The sequence below is a fragment of the Agelaius phoeniceus genome, chromosome 11 (assembly GCF_051311805.1).
Source record: "Agelaius phoeniceus isolate bAgePho1 chromosome 11, bAgePho1.hap1, whole genome shotgun sequence".
NCBI classification, from domain to species: Eukaryota; Metazoa; Chordata; class Aves; order Passeriformes; family Icteridae; genus Agelaius; species Agelaius phoeniceus.
In genome coordinates, this window is record NC_135275.1 from 7,470,443 (window position 1) to 7,484,750 (window position 14,308).

At 54.6% G+C, this 14,308-nt stretch overlaps 1 protein-coding gene across 2 annotated transcripts in view; it reads left to right on the forward strand.

Annotated features, from left to right (window-relative positions):
* Positions 1-14,308, forward strand: part of CACNA2D2 (calcium voltage-gated channel auxiliary subunit alpha2delta 2) — a 211,101-nt gene that overhangs the window by 168,528 nt on the left and 28,265 nt on the right. For both annotated transcript variants that reach the window (XM_054640210.2, XM_054640211.2), the window contains exon 5: positions 9,339-9,383. In XM_054640210.2, the coding sequence (XP_054496185.2) occupies positions 9,339-9,383 (45 nt within the window). The remainder of the gene's footprint in view (positions 1-9,338; positions 9,384-14,308) is intronic.

Sequence of the window (14,308 nt, forward strand, 5' to 3'; positions counted from 1 at the left end):
CCAGGGACATTGTAGTTGCCCTGTGCACCCATGCTGGGCTGGCACCCAGGGCTGGATGCCTTGTGACCAGGGCATGTGCAGGGTGGGCACAAGGTCACTGCATTTTGTAGCAGTGCTTGGGGCTTTTGTTCATCCTCTGGAACACAGGGATGGGCTCCTGCTGCAGGGGCTCTCTGCAGCCCCAGAGAGCTCCTTCTCCAACCAGACCTGGCTGCCTTCCACTGCCAGGGGAATAATGGCAGGACACAAAACACGCTGGGAAAGGCTGTAGCACTGGGAAGCTCTTGGCTCATATTGCCATTCACAGCACAAACCTTTCAGAAATCCACTTTCATAGAAAAAAAAATATTTTTAATAGCACTGTTTGCAACCACTTAATCAAGGTAATTAGGAGCGAGTCACCCAGAAACAATGTGCAGTGATGCATCACCACAGAGCTCAGCGCTGCTTTATCAGGACAGCCCAGGCCTGGCTGGGACACTTGATGGACTGGTCCAGCTCTGTGCACAGCCCCCAGGGTGCTGGGCATCAGCCCTGCCTGCCTCAGTCCTGCCTGCAACAGCCCCAGCTCCTGAGCAGAGCAGAGCAGAGGGATGAAGGGGCTTTGTGCATCTCATTGGGGCTGCGCCTCCTTTTCCTGCCCTTTATCCTCGAGATGGCCGGGCAGGGTCAGAGCCGAGTGCCAGCACCGCTCACCCTGGCTCTGCAGCTGCCCTCGCAGCAGGCAGGGAAGGGGCAGCAGCACAGCATCCCAGCTCCTCCTCTCCTCCCTTCCCACCAGCAGCTCGTTCCTGCTGGCTGCAGCTCTCCCCTGCTCTCCCAGCGTGTCGCGTCCTCGCCCCGCGCTGGAGTCGGTGACAGATTGCGGCGAGCGTGGTTATTTCTGTGTTTCCATCCAAAGGCGCCGGCAGATGCTGAGTGTTTGCACTGCATTAGTGCTAATGGCAGCCCCATTAAACCTCACTGCAGATGGGTTGCTATGGAAGTCCAGAGGAAAATGAAGCAGCAGCAAGAGCCTGAGCGGCTGGGAGCTGCTGCCAGCCATCACTCACGAGCTGTCTCTACGGGGAAAGTTCCTTTCTCCTTGCTGTTTTTTGATTTCCTTGCTTTTTTCCAGCTACATGCCAGCCAAGCTGGCCTTTCTGGAGCTGAGTTCAGCCTCCCACCTCAGGAGGCTTTGCAAAGTGCCTCCCAGTAAACAATCCCTACATCCCCTAAACAACCCCTACATCCTGTCCTGCTTCATCCCTGCTCCCTGTGCTCGTCCACCCTCATGTCTACCAGCTGTGCCAAGCTTGGGCTGTGTCCCCAAATCATTTCTGGATATGGGGCACTTTCCTTGGTCAAAAGTACCCTTGGCCCCAAGGTCACCCATATTCTGAGCACTCTCATGAGTTCCCTCCAGCTTGTTTTACTCCAGGGCCAGGTGGCAGCTCAGAGTGGCATGGTGGGCAGGGATGTGGCCAGAGATCATGCCCTTCCCTGCCTGCACTGTGAGGGTCTCTCAGGGATGCACATTCACCCACTGGAGAAGGCTGGTAGAGCTCTGGAAAGGTGAGAGCTGGGTCCTGCTGCCAGAGTGGGCTCCCACCAAGGGACATGGTACCCACCTGGCACTGTATGGTAGGAAAACAGAAAATTCCCCATTTGCAGTTTTCCCAGTGAGAATCTTCTGGCCTACAGACTTCCATTCAGAGATCCATTGGGATAGTCTGGCTCCCCTCTGTGCAGAGCCATGAGGGTTTGTCCTTCAAGGCACATCAGGGCTGGCCCCCTGCTCTGGATGTCCCCAGTTCTGGCTGTGGCAGTGGTTCTGAGCCTGCCCTGTGCTGACCACCCAGCAGCAAACAGAGGTGCCAGGACTCCAGCCCACCCTGCAATGCAGTTTTCAGGTTTCCATCCTCTGCTTGCTGCCCTGCTTGGGCAAGGGACCTGCAAAAGTAGAAGTAGTATAAAAATGCTGAAAGGTCATGCTGAGTTTTTTGCTGCCATCCTTTGTATCCATCCTTGCTGACAAGCTGCCATGTGGCCTGTCAGACATCCCACCAGCTCCATGTTCTCCCAGCTCTTTTCCATTTGGGTGCTCTGCTTTCCTCACGAGTTTTCCTTGGGTTCTTTTCCAGACCTTCAGCCCCATCCCAGCAGCATCAGCAGGGTCTCAGGTGTCCCACAATCACCCAGTGTGTGGGAGTGGGGGCCATGCTGACCTGGGGGATGCTGTCAGAGGTGCAGATCTGCACTGCCAGCCACAGAATGCATCCCAGGCCAACATTACCACCATCATCATCACCATCATCATCATCATCGCCGTGTGCAGGTCTGCTGGGGCTGCCAGAGCTATTTGTGCCTTTAGGGGACACTCCAGTACTGCAGAGATCCATCCCTTCGTTTATGTGTGCTTGGCAGGATTACATAAATTGCCTTTAAAAGTTGACTTCTTTATAAGCCATTTTCTGCTTCATAAAATGTTTATTAGTGTTGTTTTTCTCCCAGTCTCCTTCCTCACTGCATTTTCCATCACTATACTGGGAAGCTCCCCTCTTCCTCTGCCTGCTGCCCCTCTGCCTCCCACCTCTCCCCACCTTGTGACATTGGAAAGGGCCCTTTGAAGGGTCAGAGCCCAGCAGGCCCTTTTTCCTTGGAAAAGAAAAATAGCCATACATTGAGCTGTGGATGTAGGAGCTGCTGGGGACAGGGTTTAACCACTGGGTGGTTCTGGGGAGTGGTGACATTTGTGGAGGTGGCAGGGGGATCACAAGTGCTGGACAGCCCCATGCTGCTGCCTCCATCTGTAACCCCTGCCTGCAAGCACATGAGGAATAACAAAGCCCAGATAATTTCAAGCTCCATTAGAAACGAAACTCCAGGGAAAAGGGGATTGCTGTTTGCCAAATGGGGATGGACAGGAGCAATAACAGGGACTGTGCTCCTGACTGCCCAGGAAAGGTGCAGGATAAAGCAGAGGTACATGGCAGCATGGCTGGGTACCCAGCCATGGCCACACAGCCCTGGGAGCTGCATCCCTCTGTAGGAAAAGCAAGGCAACCCCAACGAAGGGAAGAATGACAAGGAGGACTCCACTGATACCAGAAGGCTAATTAATTACTTTATTATACTATATTATTCTATATTGCACTACATCTAAACTGAATCTGCACAAGCACTCAACTCCACTGAACAAAACCTTGCGACTGTCTGCTGACCTACAGTCTGCACACACACCTGGCCCTGACAGGCCAAGGAAACAAAACACCATCACTCTGGGTAAACAATCTCCACATTGCATTCTACTTTGGCACAACACAGGAGCAGAGAATGAGATAAGAATTGTTTTTTCTTTCTCTGAGGTTCCTCCCTGCGATTCCCAGAAAATATCCTTGGGAAGTTGTGTCTTGCTTTTCTCTGTGAAGAAAAATGCAGCCACATCCCTCGAGGTGCAGGATCCTGCCCCATCCTGCTGCTCCACCCAGCACTGCTGGGTGTGTGTCTGTGGGGGAGCAGCAGCTGCGCCATGCCATGCCATGCCATGCCATGCCATGCCATGCCATGCCATGCCATGCCATGCCATGCCATGCCATGCCACGTGTGGGCTCCAGCAGCTGCTCCCGTGGGCTGGGCACAGCCATGCAGGCAGGGCTTTGTGTTCAAAGCAGCACCAGAAGGGTGAACGCCAGCTCCTTATCCTCCTTTCATTTTTCTCCTCCTTTAATTACAGATCCTACTTATCGGCTGAGAACAGAAAGATTGTCACTGTAACCTTGCACTTGCCCTTGTAGAAGGTTTACCTAAAAAGTTAGAAAATAAAATCAAATACTCTAATTTGCAGTCGTCTTGCCATTTCAAACCCAGTTTTCATTACAGCACAGAAAGTGCATTGAAGCTGTGTTTATAACCCCCTTTTAGATAACAAATCACATTTTCTTTTGGCTGGCGAGTGTGTAGAATTGATATTTTTTTTTTCAGTTTAATGGGTTTGTGTGTTCAGGAATGATCTCCATCAGCTGAGAGTCTTTATTGTGTTTGATATAATGTCAGCTTTCATTACGCTCGGAGAATTACTGTGCTATAGCACCAACCTTGCTCCTGTAGCGCCGGTCTGGCCCAAAAGCAGAGCAAGAAAATCATTCACAAAACCCCTGTGTCAATGCTGTTCCCTCTTGAAAACCAAGGATGGGGCTTGAGAGGGCTTGACCAACCCCCCCACTCTGCAAGGCCACTGTGCCATCCATGGCTTCTCCATGACTATGATGCTTTGGTGTAGGGGTTGCTGCCTTTCCTCTCAGTGCTGCTTTCCCATCCCATCCCATCCCATCCCATCCCATCCCATCCCATCCCTGGAAGGGCAGGGGCTCTCCAGCAGCCCCTCTGTGTGTGCTGGCCCCCTGTGGCACCCGGGTGCAGTGGAGGGGAGCAGCAGCCACACCTCGCTCGAGGCAGCCTCAGAGGAGCAGGACAGACAGGAGATGCCATGTAAAGAGGAATAGCTGGAGAGGTGTGATCAGATAAAACATCTTCTTGGGGAGATGAAAAAACTGTTGACAGGTCACTTAAATATTTCCCCGGCTCTGTCAGAGAGGCAGGGAGAGGAAATTGCTTTTAAAAAACAGATGCCAAGGCAGATTATGATGACTGTTTCCACCTGTCCTGGGTAATGTGTATGGCCCCTGATGGTGGATGGGATGCAGGGAATTCACAGTGCTGCAGGAGAAGGATGGGCCCCACCAGACCCCTTCTTGGTCTGTCCAGCAGCCTGTGGTGGCTGGGGCTAACCATGAATATTGTCCTCTTCTGGGGACTAGGAAAGGATTCATTGTGGTGCATATGGACAAGAATAGCTCTAGCCAGTGGAAATACAGGTTCAGCCCCTACCAGTCACAGCCAGGTGTGGCTGTGCTTGCAGGTAGGAATTTCTCCCAGGAATTCATCCAGCCCCTCCGGAGCGTGTTCCTGGCTGTGGCCCTCACACCAGCCCATGGCAGGTGTAGCAGGAACACTTTCTTTGCTCTGTTGTTCCCCAGCCAGGAGACTGCTGTGCCCATGGCAGGGCTCAGACACCTCGGGCTGAGCACTCCCCTGCTGAGACCTGCAGCCCCAACCAACTGACCAGCGCACACCAGTGCCCAGGGACAGCCACGGGGTGGCCAGGAGGGCTTGGCAGGGTGATGCCGTGGTGGGAACGTGTGTGTCCCTGCTTATGCTCTGCTCCTGCTGCTCTAGCACAGGTGTGAGGCTGCAGGAGCTCTGTGACACGCTGCAGGATGTCTCTGTATGAAAGGTGCAACTATAAGCAAAAGCTGTTGCTATTTCTGTGTGCTTAACAGTTCAGGGACATGAAGAAGTACCTGAATACTCACTGTCCTCTCAAAGTGCTGATGGCAGAGGAAAGGTGGGCTCGTGAGCAGAGCCCCCAGTGCTGTATGGGCACACCAGCTCCTGCTTGCTCTCCCCACCCACTGAATTGCCCACGGGTCTGACCAGGCACAGCTCTGGTCACCTGGCTTTCCCCACACGGGTAAGCTGTGCCCTGGGGTGCTGGTTCTGCCACCATCCAGTGGCTGGAAAACAGGCAGGTGCCAGCTTGGGATCCATCTTTTCTTCCTCACCACCCTCCCGAGTTCCCCCTAGCTGCCTGAAGGCAAACTGCTGCAGGATTTGGCTCTTCCAGAGCCAATTAAGTCTTGAAAGAGATTTGCTGACCACAGGGGTCACCTGTGCTGCTCAAAGGAATGAAGCCCACAGGCAGAGGCTCAGAGGGACTGAAATCAATGTGCTGCAGCAGGATCTGCCTGCACAACTGCCCCGGGGAGCTGCAGCATCCCCAGGACATGTGATTAGCAAGGGTGACCCTTACAGGACTACAGTGAGCAATCCTGTGGAGTACTACAGATCCTACAGGTCCTCAGGAGAGGGATTAGCCAGATTAGGTGATTTTACAGGAAAGCTCTACAGGGGAGAGCGAGCCATAGCCCTCCTGCAGTGTCCCTGCCAGCTGTGTGCTCCAGCTGGATGGCTGGAGCAGGGAGCTGAGGTTTTTTAGGGTGGTGGCAGCTCTGTGTGTGACACAGTTTGATTGCCACCTCGTTGGGTCGCTGACTTGGAGGCTTGGGCCAGCACCTCTCCACCCAGACATCTCCAGGCTGCAGCGAAATAACACAGCATTGACATTCTCAGCATTATTTTTAGTTGCTGTAATTGTTTTAGGGAAAAAAATATCTATTTGGATGCTTGTAGAGGGCTGTGTCAGGGGTTGTGGGCGGGAGTGCCCCTCACCACCCACCTGAGGCACCTGTGTGCCCCTCCTTGTCCTGGGCATTGTCTCATACCTGTTCTGCTGGGGTGTGTCAGGGGGTGCCAGAGCAGGGTCCTCCCTTGTGCCACTGGCAAGGCTCCAGCTTGCAGCTCTCCAGAAGAGCACAGCCTGGATTTTTAATCAGCTTTTTGCTTGGTGTTTTGGTGTGAAAACAGTGAGGGTGTGGAGCACAGGGCACCTGGGGAGAGCTCAAGGGGCTGAGGAAGGAGCCAGGGTCCCTGGGGAGACTCTGGCCTGCAGCATCCCCAGGGCCACCTCCAGGAGGTGCCACCTGGGTCAAGCCTTGGCCAGGGGCTGCCCAGGGACACTGAACCACAAGGGTTTGGTGCAGGTGTGGTGGTTCCTTGGTGGCCTTGCTGGAGAAGCCTGGGCCATGGCTGCAGGGACAGTTTCAGATCAGTCTGGGACTGCACTGAGCTCCCAGAGTGTTGCACTGGGGGTTTAGTGTTGCACTGAGAGTTGCACTTTAGGAGCTGAAATAACCCACCAGTGACACAGCCAGGCAGTGCCATTGTGCAGGGGGCACTTGGCAATTTAGCTACAAGCAAATGGGCAGTGGTTAACACATCATGGAGCAGCAGCTCCTCCTTGTCAGCCTCCCCTGCAGTGGGAACCAGTGTGTGCTTCCTGCAGGCTGGGTTGCAAGAGACAGGGACAATATTTTGCCTTGAAATCCCTTGACGTCTTCACCCCCTTGTTTTCTTTATTGGTATTTATTCTGAAAGGCTCTAGAAATACCAGTGCTATTTACACAGACCTGGTGCTGAGTTTAACATGGACCAGAGGAGGAGAGGATTATGTGAAGAAGGCAAATGTGGTTTTAAAAAAATATTAGGGAGCAGAAATTGTAGGATCCCTTGTTGCCTCTTGAAACACTCATGGCATCTTTTCAGAGCATCTCTGAGGGCTCTCTCCCTCCTTCCTGGAATAGACACAGATGCCCTGCCAGCTCCCCCAGTCTCCCTTGAACCCCATGAAAGAAACCCAGCATCAGCAGGGCTGTGGCAAGGATTTTGGAGCCTGGCACCAGGGCACATCTCAGGGCCAGGGCCATGCTGGTGCTGGCTGTCCCACAGGTGCTGTCTCACACGTGGAAACCTCAGCCACAGCCTGAGTGTGGCTGAGATCTCACCAGCTGCTCCTGGGGTTGTCAGGGCTTGAAAGAGGGCATGGCAAGGGCTCTGTGATCCCTGGGGGAATCAGTGGGAGGGACATCCTTAAGGATCTCTGCTCCCTGTGCCGTGCCCTGCGCCGTGGGAGCGCTGGGGCGGGGAAAGCAGGACCAGGGAGCGGCTCTCCTGCCCGAGCATCATCACCTCGTGCCCTCTGCACTGCGGGAGCAGCGGGAACCGAGCTTTTCCGAGGAGCCAACGGCAAATAAAATGAATAACAAAGCACCTTCTGGATGGCCGTTGTTAGTCACACTCACTCCTGATTAAAGATCATTAAACATGAAATTAGCTGGTTTGTGTTCGGGTCTCCGGGGTTCCTTTCATTAGGAAGTGCAGATGGCCGCGGACCGGGCACGGCGGGGCCGGGCCGGGCGTGGGGCCGGCAGCGGCGCGGCAGGGCCAGCTGAAGGGAAATTAATTCTTTTTTTTTCCTTTCTTGTTGTTGTAAACCCCACAGCATTTCACAACAAATCACAGATAATTAATAAGTGTGTTCCCTTAATGACTGGGCTTTTTAATAGCAGAAATTGGAAGATGCTGCGTCAATTTATTTTTTTTTATTTCCCCTCCCGGTGCTGCCTTATCTCAATCTCTAAGAGTCGCAGAGCCCGCGGAAGCCACGGGCATCTTCTTCTGCTCAGGGAGATGCTGGAACTGCCCTTTGCAATCCCCATCCTGGAGAGACACCTGCACAGCCTGCCAGGGTCCCCTGCTGCTGATGTCCCCGAGATCAGCTGCAGGGCTTTCCCGCCTCTTGGGAAGCCGGGAGAAGCCATCGTGAGCCACCCTGGGGAGCAATTTTGTGGCTGAGAGGGTGATCCCGGTGAGGGGTAGTGACTGCCAGCCCTCAGTGGGGCCAGGCTGGTGGGATGGGTGATGCTGCCCGGAGAGCTGCTTGTCCCCCACTGGGGCCTTTCTCCAGGCTGGCATGGATGTCACAGTGCCACCGTGCCTGGCACAGGGCTGTGTCCAGGGCTGTCCAGAGCAGGGGCAGGCAGGACAGGGATGCAGTCAGTGCCATTGAGGCTTTGGCCGTGTTTCTGCTCGGGGCCAGACCGCTTTCCTCGTTCCATAATACAGCAATGATCGCCCCAGGGCGCTGGCCGTTCCGGGAAAGCTGCTTGGCTGCTGATGGGGATTGACTGGCAGACGGTGCTGCCCGTGTGCCGGCGTCACACTCGGTCCCGGCACGCTGGGAAGAGGCTCTGAGTGCCCTTTAATTACCCTTTCTACTGGTACATGGAATGCTGTTGTGACAGCATCGCTGCTCTCCCAATTGCCTCTTCAGGAATTTTATCAGCTGTCTCGCGTCTTGACACTCTGGGAAGAGGAATCCAAGCAGACCTTTCTGCTTAAATAGGTTCTAAATACCCCAAATTAACGACGTGCATTTCTCTGTGGAAGCAAGGACACTTTTCTCCCTGTTTCTGCAGTGCAGGGAGGGGGCCTGGGTGGCTGCAGGGCCATTGCCTGCCACGCTGCCTAAACCTGGCTCTTCTGTGGCTCCTGATGCTAGCAACAGAGCCAAAGCAGCCTGGCTGTGGGCACCTGGTGACAGTGCAGGGCTGTGGTCACACCGGTGTCACTGTCACAGGGCTGGTGGCCCTGCAGTGCTCTGGCTCAGCAGCAGTCATGAGTGAGGGAAGCATGGCAGGCCATGGGCAGTCCTTGGAGGGTGGATGTGGAGGATGTGAGGTCCTGAACATGTCCCAAGGACAGCAGGGCTGGGGAGGGTTCAGTCCCCAGCAAGGTGGTGGCTGCCAGGAGCATGAGAGAGGTGCTGAAGAGAGAGGGGAGGGACTCCTTTCCCATCCCTGACCTTGACTGGCACTAACAGCTCTCCCCTTTCTCTGCAGGAGGAAGACATCGAGTACTACGACTCCAAGGCCGACACTGAATATGTAAGTGCTGTCTCTGTGGCATCTCTGGTACAGCCCCACCCTGGCCCAGGGCTGAGCCCCTCACCAGTCTGTCCCAGCACGGTACCAGGGTCATGGCACAGCATTTGTCACAGCTGTAACCAGATTCTGTGCCCGGTGTGCAGCCATGTCCCCAGCTGAGCCGTGGTGACATCTGGCCACCGGCACCGGGCCTGGCAGCAGGCAGGTGGGCAGCTTGCTCTGCTGCCTGCAAAAGTTTCTAAAATTAAAGCTGGCATCTGAAATTCAAATGAAGAGCAAACCTTTAATTAGAGACTGAATCTAATTCCCTGCCCTACTCGGAGCATAGCCATCCTGTGATTTCTGGCAATCAGGGCTTTAACTACGGGCCTGTCAGCCCCCATCCCCCGGGGCTCCCGAGGGAGAGTCGGCATTTGCCAGCTCCTCCCCCTGGTGACAGCGAGGTGACTTCACTCAGGGGCTGTGCCACGGGTGCAGGGAGCTCCACCAGCACTGCTGGCTGCCCTGGGCACCCCTCTTTGCCCTGGACACCCCCTCTGCCCTGGGCACTCCTCTCTGCCCTGGGCACCCCTCTCTGCCCTGGACACCCCTCTCTGCCCTGGACACCCTGCTCTGCCTTGGAACACCCCACTTTGCTGCCAGGTCACCCAGCTCCCACACTGTGCTGCAGGATCCTTATGAAATAGGGGCTGGTCAGGTCAGTGATGCTCTTGGTGTGAGGCTGCTGGGCAGAGTCCTTGGAGCTGACCAGGAGCCCCAAGCACAGCAGGGTGCAGCCTTGGGGACAGCCCCAGCCAATGCTGGTGCGCCAGGACTGCTCCTTGTCCCCAGGCAGACCTGGCAGCAGATGTGCCATGGAGAGACAGTAACACAGCAGGAGAGAACGCGGTGTTGGCAGCAAACCACATGACCTTATCCAAAAATAACACTCAGGTGACCCCAGGAGCATTCAGAAGGCTCTGTGCAGAAGGGAGGGGAGCATCTGGGCTTGATGGGGTCCCACAGCTTGGGTGACATGCCCTGCACTGACCTCTGTCTCTCCTCTTGACCCACCTGGGAGTCTGTGCCAGAGCAGAGCCAGGGACAGGGGCTGGAGTGGAGGAGGATGGATGGATGGATGGATGGATGGATGGATGGATGGATGGATGGATGGATGGATGGATGCCTTCCAAGCAGAGTTGCTTGCTAACTGCCTGTGCCACTGTCCCCAGGCAGTGACAGCAGAGGGCTCTTGGCAGGGAAAGCAGCCACAGAGAGTCTGGAGGTGGGATGGGGAGGTTGGGCAGATGCTGGGACTGAAGTGGAGGGCACTTGCTGTCCTGGGCAGGTCTCCCTGCCCACAGTCCCACTCATTTACAGCTGAGGATGTCTCCTGTCCCACCCCCAGCCTGGGGGGAGCTACCAGAGGAGGGAGGAGAGGATCCTGCCATGGCTGCTCCGGAGAGGATGGAGCTAATGGGCTTAAAATACATTAAAGGGGATTTTGGATAGAAGTGAAGGAAAAACTGGCTGGCAGTTGAGGCAGGAGGAGACAGCCTGGGGAGCAGAGCAACTCCCAGCACAGGGGATGAGCGGCAGGACTAATGCATCCATCAGGCTGGGCTGGGCTTTTGCTATCAGTGCTGCAGGGCAGGGGACAGAAGCTGGATGTCCCCATGCCTGCTGTTCCCTGAGTGTCACACCCCACCATCCTGGTCACATTAGGCAGGACTGGGAAACAGGACAGGGAAAAGGCATCTCGACCTTGGAGCTGTGCCCACGGAGCCCTCCCAGCACAGGGGGCACTGGGGAGAGGCTGTGCACAGTGGCATGGCACAGTGCCCCTGGGGACTGCAGGGCTCAGCTCCCTGATCCCTCCCTTCCCAAAGGAGCTGACATATCAAGGAGCAACAGCCCTGCAAATCCCTCACCAGCCACATCAGCTTTAGTCCTGCTCTGGGGAGATACCAAGCAAAACTGCAGAACTGGGGGTGTCCTATTGTTGATGTGTGTGGGTTTGGCAGGGAGGGCACTTCCCTACCTCTGCTGTTGCTTCCTTACCAGTGAAATCCCAGCAAATTTAATTCCAACAAAAATAATGGGGGAAAAAAAAGAAGATGCTGAGGTAAAAAAGGAGACAGATGAGACCAGAAAGTCTGAATGGAACGTAATAGTTCTGTTTCCATCCTTTCTTTATTTAGCTTCAGTTTTTCTATTTAAATGGAGCAGGATGTAGCTGAGCCAGAGTTGGTGCTGATGGACAATGGCTGCTGCCCATAACTGGGGCTTATTCACAAGCCTTACACCAGCTTTAGCTGCAGTGAGGAGGAAATGAGCTTCTTATTCATCTTGCCTGCACCTCAGCTCCACTATCCTCCTGAACAGACTTTGGATTTCCAAGTGGTTTTTAACAAATGGGAACATCAGAAAATTTTCCCAGGGGTCCCCGAGGCTGTCAGAATGTTTGCAGAAGTGAAGTTTTCACCTTTCCCAGCTAGCAAGGACCATGGGGTTTACGTGGGGAGAAGTGTTGAAATCAGCAGACAGACTCGGTTGGGAGTCACAGGCAGAACAACACAGAAATAAATTCATTTTCCATCTTTTGTGTTGTGTTCGTGGCAGGGGATGATGCTTGTCAAAGCTGAGCCTGGGACACACTGTACTCAGGTGGAAAGCAGCCCAGCTGTGTGAAGGTATCCTGGCCCCAAGGGCAGCCCCCCAGCCCCCAGCCACCCCCCTGAGGCCCTGGGGAGGGCTGGGAGCCAGGGGCTGATGGTGGGGGCTCCGTGCCAGGGGGGGCTGCCCACTCACTGCTCACCCCTCTCACCGCTCACCCTGCTCAGTAGATGCAGCAAAAAGGGGAAGGAGGGGAGGGAAAAAAGCCCCTAAATGTCAGCAGCAGCAGATGAAGGGTGTTGGAAAATTTAATCTTCCAACTTTCTCAACTAATGTGACATTTGGATTTCCTCATGATAAGCTATCAGCCCCAGAAGTTTCTTTCTTTTGCCTTTTTTCTTTTTTTTCTCCTATTTTTTTTAACTTCTCTCCTCTGGCTGGTAATTTAAAAATAAATGGTCTAGAAAGATCTCTAAACAGTACCTTTGGCAAAGATTAAAAAAAGCGAAGGGGGATAGGGGAGCAGGCTGGCGGGAGAGGCTGATTGTTATTTATAACCTGGGCTGCTGTAAAAGCAGGAATGTGGCTGGAGAACACATCATGTCCTTCCTCAGCATTAAATTACTGCATTTCAGGAAAAACTGATATATTTAAGGAGAAAGACCCTTCTGCACAGGCCTGGAGTTTCTCAGCCATGTGTTGGGGGCTGGCATTTATATCCACGATTAGCAGAATCACAGGGTGTTGACATGAATATTTCCCTGGCCTTTCCAGACTGAGCATGGATGGGTGTCCCTGGGAGGGTGAGAAGGCTGTGCTGGGATCTCGGTGTGTGCTCCATCAGGCACGGGTGGGGCCGGCAGGGATGCTGCATGGGCCGGACCAGCCCTGCGTGTGTCACGGGGCTGCCATTGAAGCAGCCATCATTAGCTGTGATGGCTGTTCCCATGGAGATGAGCAGTGAACGGGGGTGCTGCATCTGCGGGAGCTGCCGGGGACGAGAGCGGCACCGCTGCCGTGCCGGGTCCCATCCCGGCTCCAGAGAGCGGCATCGCTGCCGTGCCGGGTCACATCCTGCCGGGTCACATCCCGGCTCCAGAGACCGGCATCCTGCCCTGCCGGGTCACATCCTGCCGGGTCACATCCCGGCTCCAGAGATCGGCATCGCTGCCGTGCCGGGTCACATCCCGGCTCCAGAGAGCGGCATCGCTGCCATGCCGGGTCACATCCCGGCTCCAGAGAGCGGCATCGCTGCCGTGCCGGGTCACATCCCGGCTCCAGAGATCGGCACCGCTGCCGTGCCGGGTCACATCCTGCCGGGTCACATCCCGGCTCCAGAAACCGGCATCGCTGCCGTGCCGGGTCACATCCCGGCTCCAGAGAGCGGCATCCTGCCGTGCCGGGTCACATCCTGCCGGGTCACATCCCGGCTCCAGAGAGCGGCACCGCTGCCGTGCCGGGTCACATCCCGGCTCCTCCATCACAGCTCCACACCCTGGGGACCACGGCAGTCCTGGTGCCAGGGGCAGGCTGCTCCCCTCAGCCAGCACCAGCCTGCATGGAACAGGGGGCAGGTGATTGCCCAGAGCGTGGCAGCCTCCAGTAAAGCTGTTGGTGCTCACTGGGTGTTGGGGCATCTCTGGGTTTGGTCCTGTCTGTCATTTTGGGAGACTGAAGAGAAAATGTGACTGACAACCCAGCTGTGAAAGCAGTGGAGGTGGCAAAAGCTCTCAGGGCGTGATGACTTCTTGCTGAAGCAGTAAATATGTATGATATTGATGTATTGCCGTGGAGTCGATTTCTAATGGTGTGTAGCAAATAATATATTCAAACTGTAGCATCTATTTGTGTTACGTTGTACATACTGTAACAGATAAATAGATGTTTCCAAGTTCTTTTGAAATGTAATGATGAGGAATGCTGCAAGATCTGGCTGGGGGCCTGCCGAGATGCTCACAGTTAAACCAATATAAATTTGGGAGAACTTGAATCATCTGCTTTGCTCTAATTTAAATTTAATGCAGGATTTCTTCCCTCGGCCTTCTCAAGGTGTGTCTTTGTATCCCAGACACTCCCCTCCCTGCCTGGGCTGGTGAGCTTCACCTGCCTTCATGTGGCTGGAAATTAACCCCTTTCAGGGGCCAAATTCAGCCTGGATTAAACAGAAATAACTCAGTTGAGGTTGGGAGATTTATGGATAAAGGGCAAACATAGCTTGGATAACATCAGCCCTTCCTGCAGGTCTGTTTGCCATATAGGTGTCAGTGATGCATGAAGTGCCCCACGTATAGATAGCTGTATATTTGTCCCCAAGATCTATACATGTGCCT